General features: G+C 46.7%; 1 protein-coding gene across 1 annotated transcript in view; it reads left to right on the forward strand.

Annotated features, from left to right (window-relative positions):
* The first annotated feature begins 3,349 nt into the window (after positions 1-3,349).
* Positions 3,350-26,204, forward strand: part of LGMN (legumain) — a 29,299-nt gene continuing 6,444 nt past the window's right edge. The window contains exons 1-9 of the mRNA XM_083167599.1: positions 3,350-3,506; positions 13,548-13,706; positions 18,774-18,871; positions 20,045-20,126; positions 20,983-21,068; positions 21,779-21,854; positions 23,335-23,397; positions 24,191-24,257; positions 25,843-25,961. Of these exons, the coding sequence (XP_083023725.1) occupies positions 13,569-13,706; positions 18,774-18,871; positions 20,045-20,126; positions 20,983-21,068; positions 21,779-21,854; positions 23,335-23,397; positions 24,191-24,257; positions 25,843-25,961 (729 nt within the window). The 5' untranslated portion in view covers positions 3,350-3,506; positions 13,548-13,568. The remainder of the gene's footprint in view (positions 3,507-13,547; positions 13,707-18,773; positions 18,872-20,044; positions 20,127-20,982; positions 21,069-21,778; positions 21,855-23,334; positions 23,398-24,190; positions 24,258-25,842; positions 25,962-26,204) is intronic.

A 26,204-nucleotide genomic window follows, 5' to 3' on the forward strand; every position in this document is an offset into this window, starting at 1 on the left:
TCATGGCGCCTCCCTGCTTTGCAGGAGCTGCTGATTGGGTAGCGCCAGCCCTGATAGGAGCAACAGAACCCGAGGACATGCACTGACACTAGAGGGAGGAAGATTCAGGGGAAATTGGAGGAAATATGACTTCACAGAAAGAGTAGTAGATAAGTGGAATAGCCTCCCATCAGAGGTGGTAGAGGCAAATACAGTAGAGCAATTTAAACATGCTTGGGATAGGCATATTGATGTCCTTACAAAGAAATATGGATCAAGTATGGTTTGAGGTAATATGTTCAAAAAAGGGGCTGACTAGATGGGCCAAGTGGTTCTTATCTGCCGTCACATTCTATGTTTCTATGTAACACCCAGCATTTTACAGGTTCCCAATGGGAATGCAGGCAGAACGATGCCTGCTCGGGCAAAGTCACATGACATCAGTGCCCGCTACCTTGTCGGCCATCTCAGTCGTTACTAAAGTCAGTTCAGTCTGACTTCTATCCATAGTTATCTCCCCACCTGCATTCTGCAGGAGACTCCCTGAAATAACAGCAGTCTCCCTCTCTCCCTGATTAGTCTAGCAATCTCCCTCATTTCACCTAGCCCACAGTTACATTGAATCATCAGATCCATTTCCCAGCACTGGTGATAAAACACTGGTGCAGATGTATTAAGCCTGGTAAAGAGATAAAGTGGAAGGAGATAACGCACCAGCCAATCAGCTGTGTTTGAAATATGACAGTTGGGATTTGATTGGCTGATGCATTATCTTCCACTTTATCTCTTCACCAAGCTTAATACATCTGCCCCAATCAACCCTATGGTTACATGCATTTCTTGTGGCCATTTATATGGAACCAGATGTAAAACACTATAGATGAACAATCCCTGACACGTATCAGTGACTTTTCTTTACCAAGTATAGTAGCTCTTACTGACTGCTTTGGGGCTCATCTACATTTGGATATAAGCAATTGTAAAATATTCCTCTCAGATGTAGCAGGACACAACCACGCTTCTAGGGGCCATGTTCACAATCTCTCCATATATGGAACTAGACACGCCCTTTGGGTGGAACAAGCTGTGCAAAATTCTACTACCAACTATAATCTCCCTGAAACTAGTTGTAACGATCAGATCAGGTGATCGATCAAATTAACGTATGCCTCCTGTTATGATTATCTGTTCAATCAATGTATGTCTGATATTGGTGTAATAGTTATGTCTCCTGTGAGTATTGGAATCAGGACATGTCTTGTATGTAAACTGTAGGTGACCCTGGTTTGAGTTTGAGGCCTGTATTCCCTCAGTGTGACATCTGTGGACTCCTCCGGAGTTAGGATGTAAGATAAGATCTGAGCCCCTCATAAACCATGGTCCAGGAGAAGAGGTTAGAGTTTGTCCCTTCCTTCACATCTCTTATCAGTGGGTCTGCTATGCAAGGAAGGAGGATCAATCACTTTGAAAACAGCAGACTGTAGAAGATACATTGCCAGGGACCTTCCACACTCCTTCAGCATGGAAAGAGTGGAATCCCAAGGGTGGGAGGGATGAGGGAGTCTGCAAGGTATAACTAAGACCTTTCTCCCTATAGTCAGTGTCACTACCTGGGGGTCTAGCAATCAGGCTGTAAGCGACCAGAGATTTCTTGTGGAGAACCCCCCCACGTCAGGATTGTAAGATACGGTTCTGTCTTTTTTCCCTTTTTATTTTATTTCTGAAATTTGCATTTAATCGTTGTGTGTACTTTTAAAATCATTGTAATGTCTTGTAACCATTTTGTTTAAAGCTCTGTAGTATTTCTAGGAATAAATAATACATATTCCCAGTTCTGGTTCTGTGTTCCTAAGACTCATTAGCCTCAGAAGAGAAAGGCTGGAAAACGTTACCATTGTTATCTTGTATTGTGTGGTCAGGGGCGAGCCAAGCCGCCCCTTGCGCAGTTTCAGGCGCTAAAATCAGGTTTTGGCTGGTGGCAGTGTACCTCAAGGAAAGGACCCGAGTGTCCTGAGTGAACCCCAGTCACGGCCGGAGCTGCTCAGATTGACGTATCGGAGCAGGCGACCGGTGGGTCCGTGACACTAGTTTTAAAAAGTAGGCAAGTATGCTTTTATCACTGAAGGGGAGAAAAATCATTCGATGGTCGGCGACCGTCACTTGCAAAGGGATATATTCCCATGCACATTCCCTTGCATGCTAGCGAGGGGATGCGGGTGGTGCTAGCGATGGGGGGATGCGGGCGGCGGCTGGGCGTTCCTGACCTGTTTGCTAGGCTGAGAGTGTGCGCAGCCTAGCAAACAGGTCTGAAACAGGCCCCCTGAATTTGTTGCCCGACTTCAAAACAGTAAATTATGGTGTAAAGGTGCCCACATTTTCCCCAAAAAAATTCCCACGTTGCCAGTGTGCTTTATTCCCAAACCAGTGTTGGGCAAGTCAAAATACGTATGGCGTAATGGTTAGCATTACAGTCTCAGAGCGCTGAGGTCATGGGTTCCATTCCCACCATGGCCCTAAAGCCCCGTATACACTGGGCGACTTTCATGTGAAAGCCGCTCAGTTTTCCTGTCTGTGTACAGGGCAGCAATGCTCCCGCATCATCGCCGCCGTATTACCAGCAGATGAGCGAGGGAGTGGACGGCTTTCCATAGCACAGGGTTGCCGACCCTCCCGGAATTTGCGGGAGTCTCCCGAAAATCGGGTCCCCCCTCCCGGCCCCCGGAAGGGTGGGCAAACCTCCCGGAATCAGGGGGACCCCCACTGAGCCCCCCGATCGCGGCATTTAAATGCCGCAATCCGCGGGTCTCAGAGGATGGAAATAATCGCCTAGTGTGTATGGACCTTAATTCTGCAGAGTTTGTATATTCTCCCCGTGCTTGCGTGGGTTTCCTCTGGGTACTCCGATTTCCTCCCACATTCCAAGAATATACTGGAAGATTAATTGGCTCCCAATGATTGTGTCTGAGTGTACATTTGGTAGGGAATATAGATTCTAAGCTCCCCAGGGGCAGGGGTCAAATTTGTTGTCCATGATTCATTAACCTTTGCAAAACTGAAAGGTCTGAATAATAATAAGTGAATAAGGAGCTGGAGTCTGAATAAGAAGTGGAGTCTGAATAGTGAAGAAGAGGCTGACTTCAGCCTCATCAGCACAACAACACCACCACCACCACAAGGAAACACATCACAACAAATCAAAGTGATGAGTCACACAGTCACGGGACACTAGTGTCACATGACTCCTAAAGGTGATCCGGTCCGTGATTGGCTCTCCTTACCGACAGACACGCCTCCTACTCCTGTCGGTGACTGGTGTACTAAACTGGCAGTCACTGTAGCCCCGCCCCCGCCTGCTGTCTGTGTGTATAGAATAGATCCCATGGCATTACAGTGACAGACAGTCAGTCTCCGGCAGCAGCTCAGTGTCACTCCCCGCAGCAGCAGCAGTTATCTGAGGCCGCACTTCCTGAGCTGCTTATCAGTGTGGTCGCAGATCGGAGACCGCAAACCGCAGACTGGCTGCTCAGGTAGGAGACTGGCACAGGGGTGACAGTGACAGCTCATATACAGTATGTGTCATCCGCTGGTCATCACTCTGTATATGCTGTATGTCTGCCAGGTTAGAGGGTAGTGTCTGTATACAGCTCTGCCAGGTTAAAGGGTAGTGTCTGTATATAGCTGTGCCAGGTTAGGGGGTAGTGTCTGTATATACTGTATGTCTGCCAGGTTAGGGGGTAGTGTCTGTATATAGCTGTGCCAGGTTAGGGGGTAGTGTCTGTATATACTGTATGTCTGCCAGGTTAGGGGGTAGTGTCTGTATATAGTCTGCCAGGTTAGAGGGTAGTGTCTGTATATAGTCTGCAGGTTAGGGGGTAGTTTCTGTATATAGTCTGCCAGGTAAGCGGGCAGTGTCTGTATATAGTCTGCCAGGTTAGAGGGTAGTGTCTGTATATAGTCTGCAGGTTAGGGGGTAGTGTCTGTATATAGTCTGCCAGGTTAGGGGGTAGTGTCTGTATATAGTCTGCCAGGTTAGAGGGTAGTGTCTGTATATAGTCTGCAGGTTAGGGGGTAGTGTCTGTATCTAGTCTGCCAGGTTAGGGGGTAGTGTCTGTATATAGTCTGCCAGGTTAGGGGGTAGTGTCTGTATCTAGTCTGCCAGGTTAGAGGGTAGTGTCTGTATATAGTCTGCAGGTTAGTGGGTAGTGTCTGTATCTAGTCTGCCAGGTTAGGGGGTAGTGTCTGTATATAGTCTGCCAGGTTAGAGGGTAGTGTCTGTATATAGTCTGCCAGGTTAGAGGGTAGTGTCTGTATATAGTCTGCCAGGTTAGCAAGTAGTGTCTGTATATAGTCTGCAGGTTAGCAAGTAGTGTCTGTATATAGTCTGCCAGGTTAGGGGGGTAGTGTCTGTATATAGTCTGCCAGGTTAGAGGGTAGTGTCTGTATATAGTCTGCAGGTTAGAGGGTAGTGTCTGTATATAGTCTGCCAGGTTAGCAAGTAGTGTCTGTATATAGTCTGCCAGGTTAGAGGGTAGTGTCTGTATATAGTCTGCCAGGTTAGAGGGTAGTGTCTGTATATAGTCTGCCAGGTTAGGGGGCAGTGTCTGTATATATTCTGCCAGGTTAGGGGGCAGTGTCTGTTTATAGTCTGCCAGGTAAGGGGGCAGTGTCTGTTTATAGTCTGCCAGGTAAGCGGGCAGTGTCTGTATATAGTCTGCCAGGTTAGCGGGCAGTGTCTGTATATAGTCTGCCAGGTTAGAGGGTAGTGTCTGTGAGTTTGCGCGTCGGCTGATTATCGATACTCTGCGCATGCCTATGTTGTGCAGTACGCAAGCAGGAGACTATTTGTACCTGACGCGGTTTGCAAGGTGATTGAAAACTGCAGGCGTGCCAGGAAAACCGCTGGCAGTATCAGGGAAAACGCATCGCTGCAGGGCACTCGCGACTGAACCCCCGCAAGTACTGGCATTCTCCAACCTATACCACTTTTACACCAGAACTGCCGAGTCCCTTTTACACCGGCGTCCCCCGCCTTTATGCCGGGTGGGTGACACCGGTAAAGTCGGGCCCTGAGCCGGTGATTGGAGATGACAACATCATCTCCAAGCATCGGGAAACCCACCAGCCGGGACCCCGCGACGCCGCTGTCTGCACAGTCCTGTAGACAGCAGTGGAGGCTGTACGCGGCCCTTGCCCAACCTCCGGACTGACCACAGGACGCTGCGGTCTGGAGGTTGGGGCTCCCCTATTGGTGGAAATGGGTCCCTGGGTCGGATGATCCAGGTTACCCATTTACACGGCCCCTGACTCCGGAGTATCCCCGTGTCTGACCCTGGACATTTGCCTGGTCGGACACCCAGGGAACAGGCCCGGACTGGAGCTTCAAGATCCCGGGTCGGGGCTCTGGTGTAAAAGGGGTATTAGCAGTGCGCTGATTAGAATAGTGACGAGAGCTCTCTACCGACGCTATATATATCATTTCTATATCATCGCTGGTATAAATCTTCCTGGTTCGCCTCCTTACCGAGGCAAGGCAGGAAGCCCTAGCAACAAGATATATGAACACCTCAGCTGCCAGTGCTGGAGAGTTACTTCTCAACTAATCCATGTCAGAGCCCGCAGCTCATCCACCTAGTACTTATTGGCTGAGTCTCCCAGCTGGCTTCACTGTGCATGTGCAAGATCTCACCTGCAGCCCAGAGCCCAGCAGCTGCCGCAGCCAATGACATTGCTGTCCCTTCCGCGCTGATGGGCTAACATCACCTGCAGCTGTCCAAATGGATAGCTGCAGTTGGCGGAACAGTCAGTGCCACAGACCCTTGATACATATGCTAGCATATCGCTGCGCTATTTTGTAGATTTTGTAGACGCCAATAATGGCTGGTGGCAATATCGCCCCTTGGCATTTGCTAGTAATTACCCTTTTCCTTCTCCTGCTGGGGTCTGTAGCATCTCCCCAGCAGTATGAATGCATGTTTGAGACAACAATTATGACATGGTATATTTATATAGCACAATGCGGTTCAGCAACACCCAGAAATAAGCGATTCAATAGCAGGTAGTTATGCAATGTTTAGATGGTTATTCGTCGTCATCAGGAACAATAAACAGTCAATAATAGAAGTGATATAAGGGGTTGGGACAATTTGGTCTACAGCATGATGGTCGACAGTCATTAGGTCGACATTGGAAAAGGTCGAAAGTTCATTAGTTCGACAGATCGTTAGTTAGACAGGTCATTAGTTCGACCATGTCTATTGTTGACATGGGGTTTTTAGCTGTTTTTTTTTTTAACCTGAATGTCAACACCGTCGACATGGAGACCGTTTCAAGTGCACCGCAGTCTGCTATTTTGGACTCCTGGCCGGGCAGGACCTACAGAAATTGGGATACGGTCCCAATTAATAGGTCAACATTCATTGGGTTGACCACTGAAGGTTGACATGGCTTAAGTCGACATCTGAAATAGATTGACATGTCCAAGGTCGACAGGGTTGGAAGGTTGACACAAGCATTAGGTCGGTAATGGGAAGGTTGACATGAGTTTTTCATTTTCTTGGGAGCCGGCATGTGCCGACAGGTGGTATTTCATGCCCTACCATCCACTATGGCGTGGTGGGAGAATAGAATAGCGTACCAAGCGAGCGAGGCGCCGTGCCCGAAGTATGGCGAGGGGACGTGGTACACTTTAACGTTGTCCATGTCAACTATGTCGACATTTGGAACAAAACCTGGAAAAAGTAATGTCAACCTTTTTGACTGTAGAATATAGGTAGACCCAATTCCTATACCCCAGTGATCACTACTATTGTTATAGTTATAATGGGAGTGCTGCCTTACACACAAACACACACACACACACACGTGTGTGCTAATAATCAGCGTGACTTATTTATCAGTAAGAATGTCCCTGGCATGGGATTATTACAGTCATTTCCTTGCAGTGATGCGGTTCTTGGACGTGGGGAGCAGCATAACTAAATACTTACAGGGAGCCCATAGGCAAAGCCGACTAATGAGATAATGGCAGACTGTTGCAGCAGCTGCTCTTATACTACAGGGGACTGATTCTGGCTGATGATTGGCGGTCTCCCATCCAATCCTTGGAAGCGAGATGCCTTCCGCTTCCCCAGTGTCTCCCAGCTTGATAAATACTACAATGCTGTTCACAGTCCAGTAATACTGCACATTTCATAAATGAAAGGACGCAAAGTAGGAAATGTAATGGGGCCGCTACCCAGGGAGATGCCGAGCAGCGTTCTGAGCCATGCTAGATCACTCAGCACACTCAGCAAGATCGCTCAGCACACACGAGTGCTGTGTCAGCGCTGTGTGCTGAGCGTTGTGTCATGGGCACAATTCCAGGAGGCTTGCCTACCTTTTCCGGGGAGCCGGGAGGGGAACCCGATTACCGGGACCCTCCCGGCCATTCTCCTAAAATCTGATTCTTTGACTTTTCAAAATGGCGACACTAACGTTAGGGATGGATTTACCTGAAAAACACACTTCGACTTTCTGACCATGTCGGCATTTTCATCGACAAGGTGAAGATATTCCAAAAACCGCTTATGGTTCTGTATCTCCCATTTCAGCTGCGATACGTCTGTGTAAATCTAAATAAGCTCAAACGTAAGCAGTGAAAAGAGAATCGTACTTGCCTACTAGCCCTGAATGAATGGGGGGCAGATGGAGTAATTCACAGTCGCCATATTCCAGTATAGACCGCATTATACAGAGAAGAGATAATCACCCCAAATAACCGACTGTAACACTGAGTCCTGTGACCAAATCATGGACAACTTCCTGGTCATGTCATAAAAACAACCTGTGACCATGTTAGATATCACGGTGATTGTGTAATGATCTGTGAGCCTTTATCGTGGGTAAATAGAGATTATTTCTGTATGTGTGTGATACAGCCTGACCTGTGCATTCTGACATCACTGATATATCTGCTTCCTCGTGGCCTCTACACATGGAGCGATCCCCGGGCATTTTCTAAGCGATCTCACAGAAAAGGCTCCTACATCGCTCCGTGTGTAGGGGTGACAGCGATGCGATGCCCTGTGCGTCGCTATCGCTCGGCGATTAATATGCAGCGCGCTGGATAAATCTAGTTAGATCGCCGGTATGCAGCGCTGTGTGCTGAGCCGCAGAGCGCTCCGCCTCGTCTTCCTGTCTGTAGGCCCCATTACTGACTTGCAGATATCTATGTAGATTTGTCGGGGACAAAAGTGAAAAAGTAGCCAATCAGATTCTACCTATTATTTCTCTACCGCATCCTAGAAAATGAGCGAATCTGATTGGTGCCCCCCCCCCCCCCCCCCAGTACCGCAAATACCGCAATTTGTGGGTCTTCAAGGAGGGAGAGGGGCTAAATGACATAATTTGCAACTTTAGCCCCTCCCCCGAAAAGCCGCAAATCACGGTAATTTACAGCTGCGGGGGGATTTTCGGGAGCCTCCCGGTCATTCCGGGAGGGTAGGCGACCCTGAGTTTACTGCATCCCCTTGCATGGCTCGCTGCGCCCGGTGCACTATCATATTCCTACTCTATGCCCACTGGGATAGTGAAGAAAAAACATTTAAAAAAAAAATTGTGAAAAACTTACGTCTTTGTCGACTATAAGCTTGTGTGGACCTTTTATCACTGTCAACCTTGGGTATGTCCACTATTTCAGTGCCAACCTAGTCACTGTCTACCCAGTGATGGCATAACTTAAGGCCCCCATACACTATGCGATTTGGTCCCGATTTCACACGATCCAGATGGATCGGACAGTGAAATCGGGCGAAATCGCATGCCCAGACACCCGGTCCAACACAATGCGCGGTTCCGTGCGCATCGGATCGGAGTCGGGAGGTCGGACCGGCTGCACATAAGATTTGCTAAATCTTATGTGCAGCCGGGCAGGGGACGCTGGAGCAGGAGGCTGTGCTCCCGGAAGGTGGAAGGAGCAGGGTGGCTGGGACGCTGCGGGGCGGATGGCAGGGGACGCTGCTAGTAGGGAAGAGGCAGCGGAGTGCGGACGCTGCGGGGGACAGAGGCGGCAGTAACGGAGAGCCGGGCAGAGGGAGCCGCCGGGAGCTGTCAGCGCTGAAAAAAAAAAAGCCCATACAATGAATGGGCAGCCTGTGATTGGCTGAGCGCTCTCTTAGCCAGTCAGCAATTGGCTGAGAGAGCGCTCAGCCAATCACAGGCTGCCCATTCATTGTATGGGCTTTTTTTTTTCTCAGCACTGACAGCTCCCGGCGGCTCCCCCTGCCCGGCTCTCCGTCACTGTCACTGTCCCCCGCAGCGTCCCCTGCACGCTGCCTCTGCCCTTCTGGCAGCGCGCCGCACCCCACCAGCAGCCCAAAGTTTTAAATAGGATTTACTCCCGCAGCTTGCCTCGCAACCCTGCGGCGAGCTGGAGAATAGAAAAAATAGAAGGGAGAATAGAAAAAATCCTATTCAAAATCTGGGCGGCCGCTGATTGGCTGAGAGCTCAGCCAATCGGCGGCCGCCCAGATTTTGAATAGGATTTTTTTTTACTATGCTCCCAGCCTCCCGCCGCTGCTGACTCTCCGGTCCCCGCGGCGCCCCCTGCCACGGACCCCCCCCCCCCGCTACTCCCCGGGTTTACATGTGATAAATCGCATCCGATTTATCACATGTAAAAAATGGCACATCAAGTTCCAAATCTTATCAAGCTCCCCCGGGGAGCTGCCGGGGAAGCTGAGGGGAAATCGGGGCTGACTTGTCCTTACGACAATTCGCCCTAGTGTATGGGGGGGCCTTTAAAGTCAATATAATTTTGCTACAAAAGGAATTACCCAATATCACTTGAGGGACGATTTCTACTGGGATTTACGAAGCTGCACGTTCCGATAGCCACTGCGTCTTTGGCAGATACAGACGCTATATTTAAAAGGGCAATAATATTAGAGATCAAATGTGTATTTAATATTATTACCACTTTAAATCCAGCGGCAGCCCTGGAAAGTGCAGCTTTGTGACACACACCTCTGATAAAGTAGGCAGCATAAGGCAGGCCTGTCCAAACTACGGCCCTCCCGGTGTTGTGAAACTACAAGCCCCATCATGCCTTGCCAGAGTTTTGCTATTAGGGAATGCGGTACTAGTTTCCTAGCACGGCGCAACCGATTTTAATTGTATCCATCGGGTTGGAAAAATAGCGTCCATCGCATCGCATGCCAACCAAATCGCATGCGATGCGATCGACCCGATTTTTACATTGGAATCAATGTAAAATGGTCCCTGAGACCCGGTTTTACATTGATTTCAATGTAAAAAGCCCCAAAACCCCCCATTTTAATAGCAAACCCCCCCTGATGGTACGCGTCCTCCGACCTTTTCATACCCCCACTATCCACGTCGGCGTGGAGTTGATTTTATAAAGTGTGGCGAGCGCAGCGAGCCACCAAGCCCTAAGCATGGCGAGCCCCGCGCATAACTTCACAGGTAGAAAAGACCGTGGGGGAGGGAATAGGATGTGAGTGCGAAATCCCTACTGCTAAATAACAATTAACATGTGACACCTCTTTGGTAAAGAATAAAAATCTTTTATTAATTTGTGCAAAATAACACAACGTTGATCATCTGTAAGATACACTTAAAGAAATAAAATGGGAGTGTCTCCTAATACCGGTATACATGAACTAGACATACAAACATGAAACATAGAAAAATAATGAGAAAAAATATAAAAAAATCCACAGGGGCCTGATTCAGCTCCTGCTAATGGGACGAATGTTGTATTAAAAAAGGCCAAGGTAGTGCCAAGAATAAAGTCCTGCAATGAGGATGATAAGGGTCCTGTAAACCAGGATACCCGCTGTATGGACGATAGGTGTGGGGGTCTTGGAGGGTTTGGAAAGGGTTTTTCCTTATCACCAGATGCTCACTGACCATAAATCGAAACGTCTGCCGGCAGACTTCACTCCTGCTGAGCTGTGTGTAAAGACAGTCTGGAGTCCGATTTTCCTCTGTACCTTCAACGCGTTTCACCTGTGTACCAGGCTTCGTCAGGAAGAAATTTGCACTCAGTAGGGATTGCGCACTCACATCCTATTCCCTCCCCCACGGTCTTTTCTACCAAGGTGCTATTGTAGTGCACCACAGGATATTGTGCAGCAGCCCTATCTACACACTGCAGGTACAGCGCAGTCTTATACCTTTCTATATATAACTTCACAGGTATCTGCGTCCCCTCGCGGGGCTCGCTGCATTCGCCACGATTCGGGCTCGGTGGCTCGCTGCGCTCACCACACTTTATAAGATCAACTCCACGTTGACGTGGATAGTAGGGGTATGAAAAGGTCGGAGGATGCGTACCGCCGCCGCTCGCCACGCTTCGGGTTGGCGTCAATAGTGGGGTGGCGTTAACAATGGGGGGGCATTAAACATACTTTTTAACCATATTCAATGTGAAATGGGCCATATTGGCCCATTTCACATTGTCACCTATGTAAAATCACGTTGATCGCATCGCGGGCCATTATAATGGCCCGCGACCGACGCAATCAACCCGATTTTCACTTTAAAAATAATTTAACATTATTCTCTATGGGAAAATCACGTTGATTGCGTCGGTCGCATCGCGGCCCCTTATTATGGGCCGCGATGGACGCGATCAACCCAATTTTGTCTTTCACCGGCAAATTAGCTGGTGATTGACAGAAAATCGGGTCCATCACGTTGATTGTATACCTTAAGTACCTTAAACTTAAGGCATACAATCCACGAGATGGGCGCCGTGCTAGGAAACAAGTACCGGGAATGCTAAACTATGGCACGGCATGCTGGGATGTGTAGTTTCACAACAGCTGGAGCGCCACAGTTTGGACATGCCTGGTATTAGGGAAATTAAAGTCGGTGCTCCGGCATAACTTCAGTAGACACAGCCACAAATACCTGAAATTCTGTCCTTCTTTGGAAACTTGTCGTTCAGGTTTTGTATTTACAGCGATCTTCAATAGAGACAGAATATCTGCCATATTCCCCTCTGCCTCCTCCCCGCTAATGAATACATGCAGTGGGCTCCTGACAGGAATATGTGTGTCCAATGTAATTCTAAACTGTCTTTGTTGGATCCATTACTGTTTATTTCTTGCTAACTTCTTTGAAAACTGTAATCCTGGCTTGTATATTTGTCACCTCATTTGGTCTGATTCAGACCTGATTGTGGAGCTGCAAATGTTCAGAGCCCAGCGAGCTATCAGCAAAGCACCAGGGTTCAAAGTCCCCTTCTGACAGCACCGTCCAACCCACAGATGTTTCCTTATTCATCTGTCCTCCAAGCAAATATGAGGCATATGCAGCTTCTGCTGATTAAAATGCTGTACAGCATGCCTATATTCAATGATATATTCATGCCTATATTTTGCAAATACTGTAAGTCCCATTTTAACTAAATTATTTTTTAACCCTTTGAGTGCCAAGTGAATGTGTCAAAATTGGGGTGAAAATTGACCAGCAAACATTTGTATGCACCATAATGACCTGTAATGTTACCTTATATAGGAAATTATTATTATTATTATTTTTTCACAACATTTTTGTAATTTGAATTTATATAACAAATGTGAGCGACTGTGGCATTTGTATTGGATATTTTGCACATCCCTCACAGAGATGGTGGTACTCAAAGGGTTAAAAAGACACCTGTCGCTACTAGAAGAGCCGTTTAGTGCTAAAGTAGGCTTGATGTACGGGGGGACACATCTGTTACCTGCTCCTCTTGTGTTTGTTATGTGGAGCCTCTGAGATGTAAGTTTTGAGTAAGACGTACTGTAAATGCGAGACCGATGGATTTGATTCAGTCAGCAGACACTGACACTGTTGCAAAGGTTGCAATTTAATATTCTTCCGTAAAGTATTTTTTGGTACTTATGTAGTATCTGGGCGTCCGATTTTGTGATTGTATGCCTTACCTTAAGGCATACAATCAGATGCGATGCGATTTTGCATAGGATTCAATGTTAAGAAGGTCCTGTTCATTTCCCCACTATCCAAGTGGGCATAGAGTTGATTTTATATAGCGTGGCGAGCGCAGCGAGCCACCAAGCCCGAAGCGTGGCGAGCGGACGCATATTTCTTAAAAAGTATTCTGTGTCCCCTCGCGGGGCTCGCTACGCTCGCCACGCTTCGGGCTCGGTGGCTCGCTACGCTCGCCACAGGTTTATATCCAACTCCATGCCCACTTGGATAGTGGGGAAAGGAAAAGGACCCCTTTTTCCCATTGAATTCTATGTTAAAATGGACTCAGACCATTTTAACATTGAATCCTATGGAAAAATCTTGACCATCGCATCGCATACAATTTGGTCGCATGCGATGCGATGCGATCCGATTTCTAAATCGGACGCCCAGATACTACATAAGTACCTATTTTTTTATGAGCTTTTAACAGCCAATTTCAGGCACTTTCCAAGTATCACTATTGCTTATTACTTATTGATATGCGTCATAGTAATACTCAGCATAATGATTTTAAAAAGACAAAACCAGTTTTGAGTGGAGTTGTGTTTGTCTTCTGCAGAAAACTGATACTTCGTTATTCCCTTCAGGTTCCTGTAAATCCCTGCAGAATGCTGCTTCCGGTTGTGGTGCTGCTTGGACTCGCAGGGCTGTCCCCGGCGATGCCTGTTGATGATCCAGATGATGTAGGCAAACACTGGGTGGTCCTTGTGGCGGGGTCCAACGGTTGGTACAACTACAGGCATCAGGTAAGCGTGTGTGAGTTTGGCAGATGATATGGTTTACAGTTGTGTTTATTGTTGTGTAGTGCACACATTCCTGCCAGTAGGGTTCTCCATTAGCATTGCACTATTTCTGCCAGTGTTCCTGTACACCTCACTAGTGTGGTGGTTGAACTGCTTACAGACCCGGGTCTGTCCCGGGAGTAACCCAGCATTTGCAGTAAATACGGCTCTCAGTGACCCGGCTTCGCTGACGTCATCCGGGTGGCGGAGCGGTGGCGCGTCAGGCGGGGGAGGAGGCAGCACTGAGGTGATGCTGCTGCCTCCTCCATAGAAGTGAACAGGACCCAGGTCGCTCGACCCGGGTTACGCGTTCACATTGCCCAGCAACCCGGGTCCCACCCAGGTAGAAGCCTTCTTATTACCCGGGTCAGATTGCCAGGTTGGTGGACCCGGTAATTTTCAAAATGCCCTTTCACACCGCACAGTGACCCGGGTCGGACCCGGTTAGTTGTGCGGTGTGAAAGGGGTATGAATGATATCAGAAACCAGATTTTTAAACCACATGGTAGTAGGATTCCGAAAACAAGGTAGACACCTGACAAAATTGACGTGAGGTTTTCATGATTTTTTTTTTTTTTTTTTACCTTAAACCGGCTTGTTCTTACTTTTACCATCCATGTCGGCATGGAGAGATAATATAATAATGCACTGAGCGTAGCGAGGCTCCGAGCCCAAACCATGGCGGCTGAAGCATTACACCTGACATGTCCAAACTATGACCCTCCAGCTGTTGTGAAACTACAAGTCCCATCATGCCTTGCCACAGTTTTGCTATTAGGGAATGCTAAAACTGTGGCAGGGCATGCTGGGATGTGTAGTTTCACAACAGCTGGAGGGCCACAGTTTGTACATGCCTGCGTTACACTAACCTGGAGTCCATGTCAACCTTTTCATGTATAAACCCTTTTCAGGTCAACATTTTGACCCTGTCGACCTTTTGACCCATATTGCGTGTCTAGACACTGTCTATATAATAAGCCACACCCCATTTCTGTACTCAAGGGTGTCTCTATACGGCCAACATACACATATACTGTGGCGACTCCTCCCCTTGGAGAAGTCGCACGCGGCGCTTCCTTGAGCCGCCCGGTACCTTCCCGGGCGTCAGGATCTAATGCGATATATTGCATGCAATCCCCCCCCACCGAGCCTGTCTGGAGCCAGAAGCAATCCTGCAGATTGTACGGGAACGCTCATCATATCGAACCCGCTGTCAGTCACCTGCAATTTGGGCTCTTTTCCTGTGATTTAGAACAACAATCGCTGGAAAAGGGCACAAATTGCAGCTGAATTGCCCAGTGTATGGGGGCCTTACGGAAAATGATTTTATTACATGTCTAGTGATCGCTACAGACAGCCACAGCCCACGTGCAGTTCCACGGGTCTAGTAAGTTCAGGTAATGGGGGCCGTTCCCCTGAAGTTTAAATTACATGGTAATATTCCAAAAAATCTTACTCTTTTAAAACATACCAGAGGCTTCCAAACATGTGCTCCCTGCTCCGAAGAAAAAAGCGTTTCCACGGGCAACTGGCACTTAGGAGCTTTGCAAAAAATCGATAATCGCTTTCATTTTACCCTTTTCATTACAATTTCGATTAAAGAGCTGGGCCACCATTTTTTATTTCCTGGTGTTCTACACACTTTTTTTGGCAATTTGTACTCTGACAAGGGGACAACAATGTTCCATGTAGATAATTATATAATTGTTATTTTCTGGAGCCATGTCCATTAGCAGTGAGTGCATTTGGAGTTATTAATGATTCTGTAATGTCTCATAGTACATGCTTCATCTCCATTGTCCATATTTAGCAACCTCTGCGTGCGCAGGTCAGACCTTAATTAGACAAGCCTAGCAGGATCCCTTTTAGCTTGCTGCTGAACTACAAGTCTCAGGATACCCTGCTAGACAGAGAATTTGTTTTCAGGCCGTAAGAAGTTTAGGAATATTTGCTATATAGTGTAACGTACATTTCTCGTTTCCTGCTCAGTAACTTGTGTCTCTTCCTTCAGCTCTGGAGGAGACGATAATAAAACCTTTAGTCCTTATCAGGGATGTGCAATACTCACAGTGGCGGGTTCATGTACACAAGTATAATATCATACCAGTCATAATAACAGCGATCATTAAGGAGAAAGTTCCGAAAAGTTATGTAAATGTAATTAATATTGCTCTGCATTGAACAGAAATTGTTCCATTATTTATTTATATATATATATATATATAACTGCCATCTGATGGCAGAGTGTGAAACTACATCTCTTTCTCACACATGCACAAACACAGAAGGTAGCAGACTAGCTTTCAAAGCTTTTGCTTCGAGCGGGCTTACTAGTACATTACAATACATGTTTGATATATCCTGTTGATAGTCACATTGTTAACATGAGACGGTCGACATGGCTGTAATGTAGATATGCAGTATGTCGGCATGATTGGAATGCATTCCTGGTGGTCTAGTGGCGTCTTACCCGATCTGGCAGGTCCGGCGACTTTTTCCGGGTCCGGCGCCAGCTGATGAGATCTTCTACTGGATTCTACAGCACTTCCGCTGCTGAGTATTCTCAGCCATCCCCTCCTGTAGCCGGGATACAGTCGATAGGTCGACAGTACGAAAGTCGACAGACACACATGAAATAGGTCGGCAGGCCTAAGCATTTTTCACATTGTTTTTTTTTTCTTTTTATATACTGTGCCCAAAGCATGGCGAACGCAGCAAATTGATACGGTTTCCATGTCGACACTCATGTCAACCTTTTCACTGTCTCTGCGCTCAGCACATTATTATATTCTCCCACCACGCCCTAGTGGATGGTAGGGTATAGATTACCGCCTGTTTTGGAATATAAAGACAAAAAACGTGAAAAACTCATGTCAACCTTCTGACACTGCCGACCTAAGCCCTGTCAACCTTTAGTGGCCGCCCTTCTTACTGTCGACCCTGTGACCCATACCTCTGTAGACTAACCAACAAGGGTCAGAAGGTTACAAAGTCTCACATTGAAGTCAGCATAGTGCAGATGTTGTATGTTGACATTTCAGCAATGTCGACATTGATCGTATCCTTTACAATACACGTGGGTATGGGTCATAGCATCGACACTATTCAGGTCAACCACTATTGGTCGACACATGAAAAGGGTCGGCATCTTAGGTCGACGTGGGCAAAAGCATTAGGTCAACGTGGAAAAAAGTTCGACTTGATTTTTTTCACGGTTTTTTTTGTTCATGTCGACATAGGTCAACACAGACATCGTATAAGTGTAACGCGTCCCCTCGCATGCATCGGGCACACTATTTTATCATCTAAGTCTATGTCCACTTGGATGGTAAAGTATGAAAAAAGTCCTTTAAAAAAAACTCATGTCAGCCTTTTTCCATGTCGACCACTTCCCATACACGTTTCGGCAATTCATGGTTACGTGTTTGTCGCCCGGCCAGCCTACAATCCACATCATTTCATCATAAACAATTATTGCTGTGCTTTTCCAGAAGGCTGGCCTGCAATGCGGTTAATTGTGCTGCAGAACAACACACCCTGATAAATTGTTCCAGGAATACACACTTGTTGGCTCTTCAATGCTGAGGGCCACTCAGCCCGGTAACGTTCTTGTCACACTGTTCAAATAGCCTTCTCCTTGACATTTAAATGACAATAGATTGGCGGGTCAGATAAAACACTTCACCCAATCTCACAGCCCCCTAATTACTCACTTGTCTGAACGATACAGAACCACTGACCATTATTAATGCAGAAGTGTCATATGTTGAGGAACGTTCCCAGGAGCTGAAAAAAAGGAAGGTGGTTTGATAATTCAATTCAAATTCTATAAACGGATATCATGGTAGAGTTTCACTGAGGGCTATGAATCTCTTGTTAATTAAATAACACTCCCCCCCCCCTTTGGCCTCAATATCAGTTAATATTTCAAGAATAATTACAGATATTGTAAGGGTGCTTTGATAATTATTTATGACCTTATGAGGGGAATTCAATTGCCGGTGATGATTTTGCACGCTGCGCTGCCACAGCGGGCTGTCCCGGAAAATTTTTGTGCATACCACAAATATCAAGGTGTGCGCCAGTGGTGCCTGCAGCTGTGCACCACAGGCGCATCACCTCTTCGGGCACCCCTCACCTCCTCTCCCCTCCCCTCCCTTTGCTTCCTCTCACCTCTCTGCTCCGGCGATCATACGCCGGATCTTCCCTGCTGCTGCCCCCACCGCCATTAGTTGCAGGGAGCAGGCGGCAGGCTTGGGGATGTTCGGGGTGGCAACCAACCACTTAAGGGGTTAAAACAGCAGTATCTCGCACAAAAGTGTTCACTTCCCCATAGATTAGTGAGCACTGGAAATTGGGGTAAAAATCGGCCAAGAGAAAGGTGCGAAACAAACTACAGTTGTGACAATTTAATCCCTCCCCCCCCCCCTATTGCCCTTCCAGGTATTTTTAACACGTCTTTTGCACTGAGAATGCAGCCTATCCAGTCACTAGGAACCAGTGACATCACTGAGAATGCAGCCTATCCAGTCACTAGGAACCAGTGATATCACTGAGAATGCAGCCTATCCAGTCACTAGGAACCAGTGACATCACTGAGAATGCAGCCTATCCAGTCACTAGGAACCAGTGACATCACTGAGAATGCAGCCTATCCAGTCACTAGGAACCAGTGACAGCAATAAATGTTTAGACTATTAGTTCACTAAGAGGCAGTGAGGTCTATGTATGAAGCAGTGAAGAGGATAGAGAAGTATGACCGTGAAGAAGTAAACTACGGCAACCAATCAACTCTGTGGTAACATTTATTATGTGCATTCTATAAAATGATACATAGCAGCTGATTTGCTGCTGTGGGAACCTTCTATCAGTTGCTATGTATAATTTTCTAGAATGCACTAAATGCTACCGCAGAGCATTCTTTAACTGTAAACCATGGTCGGCACTTGGAATAATGGACCAGACATTTTCTATGACACAGATGCTTTTTTTTTTTTTTGGTAATAAAAACATTTTAATTTTGTTTTCCAGGCTGACCTGTGCCACGCGTACCAAATAGTCAAGAAAAACGGCGTCCCCGATGAGCAGATTGTTGTGATGATGTACGATGACATCGCAGACAATTCAGAGTGAGTGTGATATCATCAAAGATGTGACACAGCTACTGTCCATCAACCCCTCACAAAGACCATCGGGTATATTCAATTAGAGTCGGATTCATTCCGACAGGCATTTGTCGGAATGGATCCGACAATACCTATTCAATGCAGCCAGATCCAACTGTTGGATTTGGCTGCTGCCGCTGCTCACCCGGCCCAGCGACGGCAGGAGGGCGCCGGGACAGAGGATGGTCTCGGGTGAGTTGCTCCTCGCCCAGCACTGGGACCAAATGAAGGGAGGATGACCCAGGTTGAGCTGCTGCTGCTCTCCCGGCGCCGTCCTCCCTTCCTCATCTCCTCATTCCGACTTTAAAAAAAAGTTGGATTGAGATTGTCGGAAAGGGCCAAAACATGTTGAATTTGGCCCCGTTTCTGACAAAAGCAAGTGGATTAAAGGCTATTCTGCAAATCCACATGGCTTCCAACCTGTCGGGGGGGGGGGGGGGGGGGGGGAATAAAATCGAAAAAGTAGTAGGTGGAATCAGGGATTCAACTGAAAAATTTTGGAAACGGACATTTTTCGACAAACAGCAGTTTCCGACTCTAATTGAATATACCCCGATGAGCTGTGGTAGTGTTTCCCACTACGTTAATGGCAAATCCAGTGCTAGTGGTTGCCAATCATAAAATATTACAATTAGAACCACCACCACGTAACTGAACCGAAGGGTGGTTGGTAGGCACAGTTGACTTCATTTAATTTATCAATAAGAAACATTTTGGATTAGGGATGCCTTGGTAAAGTCCTAGGGCGCTGTGACCGTATGGGAACCACTGAGCTATGGGAAACTGACTCGTTGTTAGTTCAGGATTAGTTAGCCGATGGTTCCACTTTTAAACTCCTAAAACAAATGCACAATCTGGTTGCTGTGGGTTACAGAATTTTAGCCATTATTATTTGTCTGTATAACATTCGGGTGAATCGTTTTTTTCCAATGTGCTGTTCAGTAGCGGAACTTGTGAGTGGTGGCCCAGGTGCAGCAGTAGGGCCCCTTAGACCTTGGGGGCCTGGTGCAATTCACCTGCTGCACCAATAGTAGTTCCGCCACTGGTCCTATGTGTATGTCTATTGTACGTGCTGGCACCAGATCACATGACGTCTCCACGATAATTAATCAAATCTCTGCATTTTTATGTTTTCAGAAATCCGACCAAAGGAATCATTATTAACAGACCCAATGGGACGGATGTTTATGCCGGAGTACTAAAGGATTATACAGGGGAGGTAGGATTCAAAATGACATAACTCCTGTACCGGTGGGAGGGGCGTCACAGAGAATGGCCTTTATAGTGCTCCCTCTAGTGGCCGGGGCTCTGGATAAACAATGGATTCTTCCATAATATAATTTCCCCTGCTTTAGATTATTTATTTTCTTCAGCTCTTCATAGGAGGGGTCATGGGCAGTGCAGCATATCCTGTCTTCCCATCTTGCTCACAGCAGTGTTGTGGACTGAAACGGGGGCACAGTTATTCCCACAGTCACTCAGATATCTGGAAACCTTTAAGGATACCAGGGTTTGCCTGAGGGGAGAGTTGTGGCTCCGGTTTGAGTTTTAGAGAAGCGGTGGCCGTGTGAGATATCCAAGATGGCAGCTGTCATGTGACAAATGATGTCAACTGCCATGAGATGAATAGTGTCAGCAGTGGTATCCTTGGATGTCCAGTGCATAGAGTAACAGGCAGGAAATTGGAGATCACTGTGGACAGTTTATGGACTTCATCTTCCACCCCTAAATCTTAGATAGGAAATAAGATGGCTAAACTCTTAGCTTTCGGACAGGTCAATAACAAGGAAGGTGAATGAATGACCAGGGGCTGAAGATGACATTGGCTCGAATATCCGGATCCGTTAAGTCTCTTCCATTGTATGAGACCTTTTGTATAACTGCAGGGTACACCATCTGCCAATATTTGGGGTACAAGAGAGTTAGCATAGGTTAAGGTTTCCTCTTAATGTATAGCACATGTATTTTGTATTGATACAGTGTAATGCCATACCTATCCTCTAATAAGCTATGTAAATATACCTATGCTTATTTTTAATTGGTGCAATTACTGTGTCGTTTTCCTTGGTTTCTAGGATGTTACACCTGCTAACTTTTTAGCTGTTCTGAGAGGTGACGCCAAAGCCGTGGAGGGTAAAGGTTCTGGGAAAGTTATTCAGAGGTTTGTCCTTTTTTGTCTTGTCTCATTTGCTCAAACATCCCAGTCAATTTTTAGAAGATTTGTGTCGCCCGGGTTAACGACCCCCATGGAGGGAGAATAGAACCTGTGGTGAGCGCAGCCAGCCCCCGCCCCCCCCCTAGCTCCCTATGGAGGGAGAATAGAACCTGTGGTGAGCGCAGCCAGCCACCGTCCCCCCCCCCCCCCAGCTGGTACTATCCTATGTTACGCCTCCATTTCACCTAACAATTATTAAACATGAGAAAATGTGTATTGATTGATGAATCCTATAACAAAGCACATAGGGCCTTATTCTAGTTCACTCTTTCTGACAAAATCCTTCTTGGATGGACAAAACCATGTGCACTGCAGGGGGGCAGATGTAAAATGTGCAGAGAGAATTAGATTTAGGTGAGTTATTTTGTTTCTGTGCAGGGTAAATACTGGCTGCTTTATATTTACACTGCAATATAGATCTCACTTTGAAGTAAAACCCCACCCAAATCTAACTCTCTCTGCACAAGTAACATCTGCCCCACCTGCAGTGCACATGGTTTTGTCCATCTAAGAAGGATTTTGTCAGAAAGAGTGAACTAGAATAAGGCCCATAGTGTGATTTGAACATGACGTACGGGTGCGTTCTTACATTTAATGTTAGATTATATAATATGGATAGGAATATAACGACTTCTTTGTTGTCTTTCTCCTTACAGTGGGCCTAATGACAATGTGTTCGTATACTTCACTGATCACGGAGCTCCGGGTATCCTGGCCTTCCCCAGTGATGACGTAAGTGCCTCTGACACCTCGTGCCATTATGGTTACACAACAGATTGCTTAACAGGGAACCAGCAATCCGGCTGGGTAGCCTGGTGTACAGCATACCCGCTGCCACTAGTTAGCATCCTAAGGGGCAGATGTATGAACGTTCGTTATGGGGGAGAAAGGGTATTAGCGCACGTTATGTGCACTGATACCGCTTCTCCCCCATGTATTAAGCGGCCGGGATGCGGTAATGGACAGGGGCGCAATGCGCCCCTGTCCATATCGGCGCTGCTATCAAAATGATAGCAGGCCGAATGTATGAACGGTCAGCATCGCTGACCGTTCCGCACGAAGCCTGCTTTGGCTTCGCCAGCATCAGGCTGGCGAAGCCCTATCTAAACAGCAGGGACAGCGCTGTCCCTGCTGTTAGTTCTGGGCTGCGCTGGGGATCTCGCGTGAACAGCGAGATCCCGCGCATGCCCAGTGCGGCCGGCCGGGGTACAGGAGATAGCGCATCAGTATTAACTGATGCGCTATCTCCAGAAAGGGACATCGCCGAAGGGGGGAGTTAACGCTCCCCCGCTTCGGCAGACAAGGTGTTAATACATCTTGTCGATGTCCCTTCCTGCTTCGCCTCACTATTGAGGCGAAGCAGGAAGTATCATAGCGGCGCGATAAGCGCTGCTATGATACATCTGCCCCAATACCCCTTAAGCCGCCTGGGAAGGTGGATCACATGCGATCCCCATACCCTGCCACCGGGAGGAGGTCTGTCCTGGAGATTACACAAGCAGCACGTGTGATCTCCAGTTCCTATCCAATGCGCACAGTACCGCGCATAGGATCGGTTGTCACACATGCCATGTGAGCCGATTTATCCCGATTTCTCAGCCCGATCTGCCAGAATCCATAGTCGCATAGTTTATGGTGTATGGGGACCTTATAAATGTCTTATTGTACCTGTGTACAACTTTTTCTGTATTTAAAGTTTGACGTATAGGGCACTCACCGTGGCCTTGCGCTTGTGATGGACTCGGTACCTTGACTTGGAACACCTACGAAATGGGATCAGCACACCTCCTGTTTTGTAGCATGAGCCCCCCGCCCCACAAACGCTGCAGTATGTTAATCATGCTGAGGGGGTTAGAGGTCGATCACGCAGGACCTGTACATAAAAATAAATGCAATGATATGCAGTTATGTAGCATTATTTTTTACTGTTTATAAAGCGCACACATATTCCGCAGCACTTTACAGAGAATATTTAACACTCACATCAGTCTCTGCCCCAGTGGAGCTTACAATCTATATTCCCTACCACATATACATGCACACACAGACATTCTAGGGTTAAATTTTGTTGGGAGCCAATTAACCTATCGGTATAGTTTTGGATTGTGGGAGGAAACCGGAGCGCCCAGAATAAGTTTGAACACTCTTCTCCTATAATTCATTTGAGTGTTTGAGACCGTCCAAATAATTTGGGACATGTGTTCTGTTACAGCTTAGCGTGAAAGACCTGAATGAGACCATTCAATACATGTATGACAACAAGAAGTACAAACAGGTAAGATGGCCTCCTCGGCCTGTGTTGCTGTGACAACCAGTAAATACAGGCCTGTGCTCGTACACAGTTTTACTACTTTCTCCTCAGTTTAGCATCTTTTATTATACTTGGGATAAGTATTTCTGTAGCAGGGGAATTGCTATGAAGTCACAGATTATACAAAATTATGCAAGGTGCCAGTTACGCCAATTGAAACTGTCTGTGGCCTGTTTCCCTAGATTTTGTCCCTTGGGACTGATTCAGAGTTGATTGCTGTTGTGAGAATTTGCAATTTATTTGATTATCGAATGACTGCACCTGTGTACCGATTGCAGCGCGCATGCACGAGCTCAAAAAGCCACAGAAATAGCAAATGGATCTAATCACAATCCTGTCGCAATTTGACTGACACAAAGTCATGTTTGTAGGGTGGTGACTGGTTGTTCTCTGAGAGCGTCGGTAAAAATTTAGACATGCCCAGGCGTTTTAACGGAGGGTCTGTGATGTCAGCTCCGGCCTCGATCAACCGGTCTCGGTCACACAGTTGGGGAAGGGTCACAGTTGCGCACATTTGCACAGAAAGATCATTAGATGGTTCCATTCATAATTACCTCACACGGGCGAGTCTCTGTGTTTCTGGGCAGCGGCCATCTACACAGTAGTCTGCAACTTTGCAGATGAGCGACCAGGCCTGAATCAGGCCCTTTAGCCTCCATTTTGTCACTTTTTTGCAGCTATTTTAGACTTTTATTCATGTATTGGACTTTACAGCGGCGATGACTCTGAGAAATGACGTTTTATTATTCACCTGCAGATGGTTCTGTATATTGAGGCCTGCGAGTCTGGTTCCATGATGAACCATCTGCCCAACAACATTAACGGTAAGTCCTGAGGTGATTTATGTCAGCTCGTTTCTCCATCCAGTAAGCAGGGACGTGGCGATGCGAGTCGTGTCATGTCTTTGTGACGCGCTGCTTTTCTTCTTTCACTTCCCCGTGTAAATCGGCACCGAAAGCCACACGTCAGTACTTTTTGTATAATGTGTTTATCACCTGCTTCTACAATAAAAGAACGCAGAACTGAAACCCGCGTAGGCTCCTCGTGACCGTGTAATAATAAGAGACAGGCCTTGTGACCAGCCGTGGTTCGTAGTCACGCAATTGACCGGATCATGTGTCAGCTGCGCCCTGATCCTCATTTTTACCACATCATGTTACAAGCCCTGTATTTTGCAATGCCTCAGTCTGTAAACTGTTCTGCAGTAAAACATAAGAACCGATGTGTTTACTGCAGGCAAACAATGATAATCTAGGAACTGAGACCTTCAAAACAGCTGAGGCAGCCATTTTGTTCTCTGAATCTGTTTTCAAAGCAGTTAAGCCTATCCATTTATTAGGGACTAGTGAACTCACAGGTGCAAAGGAGGTGGGATATACCTCACAGACAATGTCTAATTAGACAGTCCATAGGGCCACACCAAAAGTCCGACAGTCAAAAGGGAAAAAATTGATTGACAGCGACAAAAGTGCAACACAAGCAAAACGTTGACGCATGAGAACAGAGCGAAACCCTTGAGGTTGCAGGTGTGAAAGGGGGCTCATATTTTAATAATAGTAAGCAGAACTCACACTACACTGTGGCCTTTATTCAGATCTGATCGCAGTACAAATTTGTTTGGAAAATGGGCAAAACCATGTGCACTGCAGGTGGGGCAGATGTAACATGTGCAGAGAGAGTTACATTTGTGCGAGTTATTTTGTTTCTGTGCAGGGTAAATACTGGCTGCATTATTTTTACACTGCAATTTAGATTTCAGTTTCAACACACCCCACCCAAATTTAACTCTCACTTCACGTTACATCTGCCCCACCTGCAGCGGACATGGTTTTGCCCATTTTCCAAACAAATTTGTACTGCGATCAGATCTGAATAAGGGCCTGTAGTTGGGGGACTTTCGGTATAACTAATCCCATCATGCTTAGTGAATACGATTTCTGAGGTACATTTGTGTGTTTTTCATTGTAAATAAAGCTTTTTCAATAAGCTAAAAGAGAATAAAGAAGATGGTGAGAATTGCATCTAATGTGCGGAAAATCAGCAAATTTATTGACACAAAAGGTTCTAAGGTAAAAAATTTCCAAGCAAAAACATTTAAGACTTTCAAGTGTCTCGGAAAGTTAGGGACAAACGGTCGCTAAAGAACATTGGTCATTGAAATACTTCAGTCAAGCGCACTAGCTAAAACTTTCATTTGGCACTTTTCATGGTGGCAGCCATTTTGTATTCTTAATCTATTGTACACTAGAGGCAGACATTTTGTGTTTTGAAAGCGAGTTATAGCGAAAGCAGATATTTGTAGGCTGAACAATTATTATTCCACCTGAAGTAATCTTAGCCAGTCTGTGATATTTTATTGTCTCTCATTCTAAAAGCTTGTCTGGTTAATGTACATTTATGTATTTGCAGTCTATGCAACGACAGCCGCCAACCCCCACGAGTCCTCCTATGCCTGTTATTATGATGAAGAGAGAGATACTTATCTAGGAGACCTGTACAGTGTCAGCTGGATGGAGGACTCTGATATGGTGAGTTTAGAAAGTTGTGATCTTGCCACTGGCAAACATTGTTTTAGAAATGGCTCAATGCGTTTCGCACTTCAAGGCACAGGGCCAGAGGTGGTGCTTTAGTGCAATCCACAATTCAAATACAAGAGCCATACCAACTGCCATCCTTAAACAGTGCCAGACATTGTCGGCTTGTACTCACTGGCAGTGGGTGTGTCTTCCCTGCTTGAATTTTGGACTATGCTGCAGCCGCACCTGTGGTCC

The sequence above is a fragment of the Crinia signifera genome, chromosome 12, assembly GCF_055691185.1.
Source record: "Crinia signifera chromosome 12, ASM5569118v1, whole genome shotgun sequence".
In the NCBI taxonomy this organism is placed as follows: domain Eukaryota; kingdom Metazoa; phylum Chordata; class Amphibia; order Anura; family Myobatrachidae; genus Crinia; species Crinia signifera.